General features: G+C 38.4%; 1 protein-coding gene across 3 annotated transcripts in view; it reads right to left on the bottom strand.

Moving 5' to 3' along the window:
* Positions 1 to 8863, bottom strand: part of SH2D1A (SH2 domain containing 1A) — a 31619-nt gene extending 22756 nt beyond the window's left edge. For 2 of the 3 annotated variants that reach the window (XM_012001512.1, XM_012001510.1), the window contains exon 1: positions 8366 to 8863. In XM_012001512.1, the coding sequence (XP_011856902.1) occupies positions 8366 to 8502 (137 nt within the window). In that variant the 5' untranslated portion in view covers positions 8503 to 8863. The remainder of the gene's footprint in view (positions 1 to 8365) is intronic. The other variant, XM_012001511.1, reaches the window with a different exon arrangement.
* Between the last annotated feature and the right edge of the window lie 476 nt (positions 8864 to 9339).

The raw sequence follows: 9339 nt of genomic DNA, 5'->3' as shown, positions 1-9339 counted from the left end.
GGGGTTTCACCGTGTTCGCCAGGATGGTCTCGATCTCCTGACCTCGTGATCTGCCCGCCTCGGCCTCCCAAAGTGCTGGGATTACAGGCGTGAGCCACCGCACCCAGCCTACTATAATGATTTTTAACAAATGTTTCAGAACTTTTATATCCAGAGGAATAGTATCCCACACAAAGCCATTATTTTTGAGACTATACTGTGATTCAAGAGCTTTCCAAACTTCCAATGGCCCAAACTTTATTCTTTCAGAGAGAATTTTAATTTTTGAAACAGTTGAAAGTCATTCAGCTTCAAGTCTGACGGTAAAACTACCTGATATTTTGATAAGTCATGAAAATAAATATAATCACTTCTTCCCCCGAACTTTCATATCAAGTTTTATTTATGTATACTTATGTGGGTCTAACTTTGTATTACAATTATTTATAGAGCTTTTATTTATATTAAAAAACACGGCCAGGCGTGGTGGCTCACGCCTGTAATCCCAGCACTTTGGGAGGCCGAGGCGGGCAGATCACGAGGTCAGGAGATCCAGACCATCCTGGCGAACACGGTGAAACCCCGTCTCTACTAAAAATACAAAAAAATTAGCCAGGCGTGGTGGTGGGTGCCTGTAGTCCCAGCTACTTGGGAGGCTGAGGCAGGAGAATGGTGTGAACCCTGGAGGTGCGGGAGCATGCAGTGAGTGGAGATCGTGCCACTGCACTCCAACCTGGGCGACAGAGCGAGACTCTGTCTAAAACACAAAAACAAACAAACAATAAAAAAAACCACATATTACATGTTAACTTTACAAATATTAACTCATGTCATAATCGTCATAACAACCCTGTGAGGTAAGTACTCTCATTATCACCATCTGCTGTTTTACAGGTAAGAAACCTGAAGCACAGAAAGTTAAAGTAACCTGCTCAAGGTAAAATAGCTAGTTAAGGGTCAGAGCTGGGATGCACACCCAGAGATCTGGCTGGAAGATCTGGGCTCTTAACCACCATTCTGTGCTGCCCCTCTCTTATACTAGAGGGAATGTATTAACAAATTGGTCTTTAACACAATTCCAAAAGCACAATTCTCAAAAGGGAGGGAATCTGCTTGGACATGGAGCCGGAACTGTCCACCCAGAGAAGGAGGGCAGTGGAGGGAGCTGAAGGGAAGAGGCCAGGTGGGGAGAGCCTGAAAGAGATCAATCCACACTCCCCCTTTGCTTAAGCTAAATGACATCTTCAGACTAATCTTGCAACTTTAATTTTACATTGCCAGCCGGAGTCAGTACTTGGCTTATTTGCCATGAATTATCCATTTGATGGTTTATATGTGGCAAACTTAATCCTAGGCTGGTTTTCAGGCTCACTTTACCACTGGATTGTATTCAGGAAATCGAAAACAATGTTGGTGGCCTAAGTTATCATGAAGATAAATGTGGCACTAAGGCACATATCCAATTGAATTCAAAAACTAAATGTCAGTTGTAATTTCTCACTAAATGAAGTTATAATTTCAAGTTCTTCGCCACACTGTTCCCCTTTAATGCAACTGATAAACTGGAATTTTATTTCATCACTGCTCCTCCCCCATTTCTCCAGTTCAGTTGTTTGACAGGCACTTTATTCCCAGTTGTACCTTTAAAACTTAAAGGACAAAAAGATAATTATGCTTTTATCTAAAGATATATATGTCAAATGACTTCATTATGTGTCCTTGACGCTAAAGAATTATAACAGCATTTCTTCTTCCAAATCTTCCATCAGATAAGTAGCAAACAAAGGCAGATATGTCCAGAAGAATGCCAACTATGGAAATAAACTATTTTTGAGCTAATTATTTTAAATATTTTAAATTAGTTCTCCTGTTATCACCATCAAACAATCCTACTGGGCAGTCAGAACTTCCCCAATAGCTGTCTACACTGAGGGTGAGAATGGAAGAAATGTGAGAGCACATATGTACGTCGGTGAAAAGAAACTTGATGTATCTAAAAAAACAGAGGGAATAAACTTTAAAAAAAACTATCTGCATTAATAAGAGCATTCAGTACACTGGATAAATACAAGAACAGAACATAAAATCAGTAGCTTTCCTATGAAACAGAAAATATAGTGGAAACAGATCCCATTTATATTTAAAAGCAGCATACACATTCATACACACAATAACTCGAAATAACAAAAATGTGTAAGACATACAAAAAGAAAACTATAAAACTTGATTGATGGATATAAAGAAAAAAATTATAAATGGAGAGACTTATGGGAAGGGAAGACTAAATCATTTAAAGATGACAATTCATTCTTAGTGTATAATAAATTTAATGTAACCCCAATGGTATTTTCAAAAAATTTTAGTACATAATAATTGTACATATTCATGGGGTACAGTGTGATGTTTCAACACATGTATGCATTATAATAATCAAATCAGGGTATTTAGGATATTTATCACGTCAAATATTTATCATTTCTATGTGTAAGAACATTTCAACTAGTCTCCTCTAGCTATTTTAAAATACGTAAGATATTGTTAACTATAGTCACCTTACTGTGCGACTGAACACTAGAACTCATTTATTCTATCTAACTGTATGTCTGTACCCATTAGCCAGCCTCTCTTCATCGCCTTCCACCCTTCCCAACCTCTGGTAACTATCATTTTACTCTCTACCTCCATATGACTGAGGAATCCCACTACAGGGTATCTACCAAAAGGAAAGGAAATCAATATATCAAAGGGATACTTGTGCCCACACGTTTATCACAGTACTATTTACAGTAGCTGAGATATGGAAGAGTCCAACAACAGGTGAATGGATAAAGAAAACGTGCTATGTATATACAATTGAATACTATCTGGCCATTAAAAAGAATGAAATCCTGTTATTTGCAGCAATGTAAATAGAACTGGAAGTCATTATGTGAAGTGAAATAAGCCAGGCACAGGAAGACAAATATCATGTGTTCTCACTCGAATGTGAGAGCTAAAACATTTGGTCCTATGGATTTTTTTTTAACTTAATAAAATGATTCTAGATTTCATTTTGAAGAACCAACAGATAAGAATAGCAAATAATTTTTAAAATGTATTAAAACATTATCATACTATAGTGCTATCAGTGCAAGAATAAACGGATCAATTGAGACAAATAGATAGTCCAGAAACAGTAACTGTTATATATAAGAATTTAATATATGGTATAGTCAGCTAGCAAATCAATGAAGAATGGAAGTTGTATTTATAAATTATATTAGGACAATTGCTACCTATCTGAAAACAAAATCAAATTAGATCCTTTATCCGCATCAAAATAAAACTCCAAATGGAATTAAAAAGGTAAATGTAAACTAACAAAACCATAAATTTAAAACAAAAACTGCAGTGAAGTTTTATGACATACCTCAAGGGGAAAGGATTTTCTAGCCAAGGAAGAAATCAAACACAAAGAAAACAAGTAACATATTTGACTACTAAAAAGTTTGATTTTTGTATGTGTCAAAAAAAGTAAGGGCAAACATCAAACTTTGAAAAGATACCTTGCAACAGATCAAGGATTAGTGTGTGTGTGTATAATATATACACACACACTGTTATATATATAATCCTATTATATATAATATATTATATATACAATAGGATATTATATATTATATATAATAGGATTAATATATTTTATATATATACTAATACAGTGTGTTAAAAAAAAAGTATGATTCAATTGGTTAAATGAAAAAAATACACAAAATGCCAAATCATGTCAGGAAATACAACAGCTTAACAACCATATAAAATGACAGTCACTAATCAAAGGAATATAAAATGAGAAAAATAAAGAGATAGCGTGTAAATATAAAATAAAGAATGACACACCAAATGTCAAAGGAAAATTTTCTTAACTATAATACCCATTTCTAGTGAGGGTGTAGTGAAACGGACACTCATGCATTACAGGTGAGCATGTAGATTGGAATAACCATTTAGGGAAAATATCTCATGATCATGTATATATCAAGAATCTTAAGCTGTTTATGTTTTCTGACCTAGAAATTCCACTTCAGAAATTCATTATAAGGAAATAATCATAAATACAAGGAAACTTTAATGTACTGAAATATACATCCTGATGGAATTTATAATAACAAAAATATGGAATGAGTCAAATGTCTAGAAGTAGGTGACTGGCTAAGCAAAATATGGTATACTTACCAGCTAGCTGGACTACCATGCAGCCATTAAAAATAACACCTTAAAGTTGTCTCTAAGAACATTATATATGAGTGTATTTTTTTATGTTAAGTGGGAAATGGGAAGTGTATACAATTGTAAGAATACAATCATACTTTTTTAACACACGTAAATTTGTGTATACACACACACACACACACAAACTAATCCTTGATCTGTTGCAAGGTATCTTTTCTAAGTTTGGTGTTTTCCCTTACTTTTTTTGACACATACAAAAATCAAACTCTTTAGTAGTCAAATATGTCACTCGTAAGAATACAATTGTAAGAGCACACGTGCTCAAAAAGCAATTCATCTTATTAAAATATAGAAGAAAATTCACCTAATTTTTAGCAATAACAGGGTCTCGTTCTGTCACCCAGGCTGAACTCCAGTGAGGCGATCTCGTCTCACTGCAACCTCTACCTCCAGGGTTCAAGCAATTCTCCTGCCTCAGCCTCAGCCTCCCGAGTAGCTGGGATTACAGGTGTGCGCCACCAGTCTGGCTAATTTTTGTGTTTTTAGTAGAGAGGGGGTTTCAACATGTTGGTCAGGCTGGTCTTGAACTCCCAGCCTCAAGTGATCCTCCCGCCTTGGCCTCCCAAAGTTCTGGGATTACAGACGTTAGCCACCATGCCTGGCCTAGATAGGTTTGATTTTAAAAAACACCTTTTTGATCACAGTCTAGGCACTGTGATATGAAAAAAAGTGTTAATTCATTAATACAATGATTATCTGAAATTTACAGCTAGTCTTTAGTTAGTTTCACACGTATGTTCAACATTTTATCTCACTTGACTTCTTTCCCAAAATTATCTGGAAAGTAAGGCAAAAATAAGTAAATCATATCCTTATATTGAATCAACATTCTTGTATTGGTTTACACATGATGTTTCAGTAGATGTAAAAATTTGAAGAAAAAAAAAACAAGATTAAACTAAACTTATCTCAGAAAAAAAATAAAAAATAAAACTATAGATGCTTCTCTAATTTCTATTGTCTATATGTTTCAATTTTTCTATAATGAATAGGTATAAGGAACTATTTTTAATAGACTTATACAAAAATCTATATTTATTTAGAGAAAGTAATTGAAAGAAAAACTTATCACTTAAAATGAAGGTGAGCAATCCTACAAATGGAAAACTCCTTTAGTGCTTTATGAAGGAGTTCAATTTTCTAAACCAGAGCAGAAGAAAAGGCCATATCTGAAAGCCATGATTAGGAGCTTCAGAACTGGGGAAAAGGGCAAGCATCGTTTGAAAGTACAGTTTAAAGTACAGTTTGAAAGGCATATGAAATGTATTATCTCTACAATAAAAATATAAAAACTATAGCTCAATTAAATCTTCTTGGTTAATAGGAGTAAACAAAAGATAGAATGAGAAACCATTCTGAGTAAACCCTACATTCAATGCATGTTTGTCAGCTATACCTTGTTGTCCATGTGTACATGACACCATTTATATTGTTATTTCGACTACATATCATAAGCATAAGTGTTTTGGTTTAAAATGAGTACATGGTTTATTTCTAAATAAAATTTGATTTTATAATTACAGTGTAGCACCAAAAAGAGGGAATGGATTTTTTACGTTTGTCAAAAGGGACACTCAACTCAAAAACGTTGAGAAACTGATAAAAGGCAATGTATCCTTATATCTTCCCTCTGCAGTACATTCTGGCTATCACCCTAACAGTCTCATAAGACTTTGAGTCCCCAGTGTACCATTTGAAAGACACCGTAAGGGAACTCCCAATTTGTCTAGTATTTTCCGCTACTTCACAAGGCAGTTTTCATGGAGAACTAAGAGTCATAAAAAAAGCATTTATGCAAGATTCACTTTGGGCAAAAACTTAAATGCTTGAGAATTTCTCACCTGCCTAAGTTAATTCCTCATGTGGTTCTGGCCTACATAGGAAAAAGGCTAAAGTTGTCCTTCTCTCTTGTATATGGTACTTAAGGCAATCTTTTGCAGAAGGTAGGATACACATTACTATTCCTGTTTTATAAATATGGAAACTGAGGCCCAGAGAATTTGAGTGACTTTCCCAGGGTCCACACCCTAACCTCTCGATGTTCATTCCTTTTCTTGCAGTTAAGAATAGAATTTGCCTTAACAGTTTGTTAATTCAAAAATATCTGCTGAGTGCCTATTATGTGTTCCTGTGTTCCTGGTGATGGAGACAATGTCTCCGCCCTCATGGAGATTATATTTTTGCAGGACAGCCCAGCAATAAGTAGGTAAACAGGCAAATTATCAAATAGTTTAAAGCTCTTTGAAGAAAAATAAAGAGATGGAGTGAGTGTATCAGGGACAGAGAGAGGGCACTTGTTCTAGATAGGTGGCCAAGCAAGTCCTCTCTGAGGGAGGAGGCAGTTGAACAAACATGTGAACTGAAGGTATTTTTGGCAGAAGGAACAATAAGCACAGAAATCCTAAGTGGGGGCATTTTTGAGGAGCTTGAGAAACGGCCAGGAGCCTGGTGAGACTGAAGTCTTAGGTGTATCTTGCCTCTCACTATACCCTGTTGTCCCTCCCCTGCCCAGACTTGTTTTGTACGTTCTTTTTCACCTTTGGGTTAAGGAGCACATTATCTCCTTTGTCAGTTTCCCTAAAGCAGCGCCTTTCACCCACCCACTCACTCCACCTTCTTTCAATGAGGAAAGAGCCTAAGAATCCTAGCTGATTTTCATTGCCCTTCCCTAGGTTCCACAGGGGAACATAATTATATAAGCAAAACATAAAGATTCAAGCCCAAGACATTCAATAGCTTCCACGTATTTCCCTGGAAGCCTTTATGAAAAATGTATTTAGCATAACCTGAGAGCTGCCACAAACAAGGCTTGACCATTTTTGAAAACCAATATACAGTGAAAATCCTCTAGCACCAGCATCAGGATAATCTTTCTTCACTGATCCATAAGGTATTTCAAACTCTTGTGGGGTATCATCAGATGCTGAACTTACTACCAAGCATTTAACCTCATTTGGTTTCTGTCTAGAATCTACTATGCAGGGCTGCTGTTTTCATGGATTTTTTTTTATCCTGCTGACAATAATGCTTGAGCTAGGTCCTTCCTTAGAAATGCCCCCATGATTCCTAAAAGAAATCAACTGAAAAGAGAAGATAAAATAACAATATATTTTTGGTATAATGATAATACCAATAGCTTACATTTATTGAACATTTACTAGGTGTCAGGCCCCAGTGCTAATTTTTTTACTGCATTATAGCACTTAATCTTACAATCCTATGAGGTAGGCAGTAATATGATACCTATTCAATGGATAAGAAAACTGGGGGACTGAGAGGTTAATTTGCCCAGGTCACAAGCCTAACATCTGACTAGCACAGGACAAAGTCTCAGATCTGCCTGACTCCAGAGCCCTGGAGCAAAGACGCAGATGAATTTGATTCAAAATGAAGCCTTAGACTGAGACATGTCTAGGCAAATGGCAAAGCTGAATCATAACAAGGGTGTTTTCCCTCCATTCCCTTTAAGACTATTGTGAGTCCTAACGTTTATCAAGAAGGGTCCTATTTCTGAAATCCCCTGCCCCTCCCCACCCCCCACTACTTTTCTAAAGGATGCTACATCAGCAGATCCAGAGAGGTGATTTTACTCATACACATCCCCCTCCTCTCTCAGCATCTCGACTTTACTGGCATTGCATTCTTAAAGTAATTGACTCTGTTTCTTAATGTGTCTCCTCTCCCTGAATGTCATGCCCTTCCTTTGGGATGACACTTCAAAAGTCGTTTAAAGAGAGCTAGAGTAAGGCTCCCAGGGCACCACCCGATAGGGGTCAAAATAGAAGTGGGGAGCCTGGGTCTTTCCTGGAGCGAAGGTAAACTCTAGACCACATTTCAGCACCCGAAAGGGCATTCTCTGCGGCTGCCCCAAAAGGCTCTGGTGAGGGCCTTCTGGAGAGCAGGAGGCCCAGGGGATGAAATCCCCAGCGAGGGACTCAGGCGAAAGTGTGTTCCACCACGGCTCTGGGCTGGACTTGAGGGCAGACCATGGAGGAGGCGTCGGCGAGCTGCTAATGCCGGCGCCCCTGCCTGCCTCGGCCTCCACCCTGGCCCCAGGTGCCGCTGCCCACCGCCCACACCCTCAGCAGGCCCATGCCCACTGTATCATACTCACAGCACACACAGGCAGTACACTCCTGGCACGCTCTCGCTGTCCCTCAGCAAATAGCTGCCATCCAGCCCAGTGGCAAGCAGGAGCTTCTCGCCTGTTTCCCTGCTGATTTTGCCATGATACACAGCCACTGCGTCCATGGCCTGGTGGACTCTTGGGCAGGCCGAGGAGGAGAACTGTACAAGGGAGATGCCACTGCTACTGCAGCCAGGCACAAGTCAACCACCTGACTCCCAGTTCAGCCAGATGTGCAAAAAAGAGAGAAGCACCCAAACAACAGGATGTTGTCTACTTGCCTTAAACCTCCTTCTCACACTTCAACTAAAACGAGCTCAGCAATTTAGTAGCTTAGTTCAATCGAGCTTGCCAAGGGCTTCCATCTCCTGCCCCCCAACACAGGGTTCATACAGAGCGGGGAGGAACATTGGAAGAAGGATTTTGCAAGATTGGGGCTGTACTACCAACACACACCCTTGCACTCAGACAGGGATGCTTAGTAATGCTTCTGTTCTTGCAGTTTACTCAGAGGCCACCAGGAATAACTTAGCTCAACTAGCTGGTAAGGAGTTGATGATAGAGGCAAGTTGTACATGTCTCTGTCGGTATGTGGACCCATCATGTAGGGCAAAAACATACTAACAAAATGAAAGGACCAAAAGCTCTGAGAACAAAACACTGATGGTTTTATCAGTACTGTCAGTATGCAATCATTACTGAACATGGCCATGAAGACTCCTACAGAATCGGACATAGTAGATGAACAGTGAACTTTGGGCAAGTTCTTCTTCTCCCTCTTCCTTCTACCTCACGCAGTCATCTTGAAAGTCTTGGTCCTGAGTAAATATTGATTTCTTTCCTAACACCTTGTCCAAGGTCCCAAAGTGCTAGTTGAGATACAAAAGTCACAATGTACATCCAAAGATTTTCCAGATTTATCTATTTGATGGGCTTTACATGAGACTGTGAATCATGTAACT

This window comes from Mandrillus leucophaeus, unplaced genomic scaffold (genome assembly GCF_000951045.1).
Source record: "Mandrillus leucophaeus isolate KB7577 unplaced genomic scaffold, Mleu.le_1.0 Scaffold661, whole genome shotgun sequence".
Taxonomy (NCBI): domain Eukaryota; kingdom Metazoa; phylum Chordata; class Mammalia; order Primates; family Cercopithecidae; genus Mandrillus; species Mandrillus leucophaeus.
Note: the sequence above shows the minus strand (reverse complement) of the source record. Positions and strands in the feature narration are given on the sequence as shown.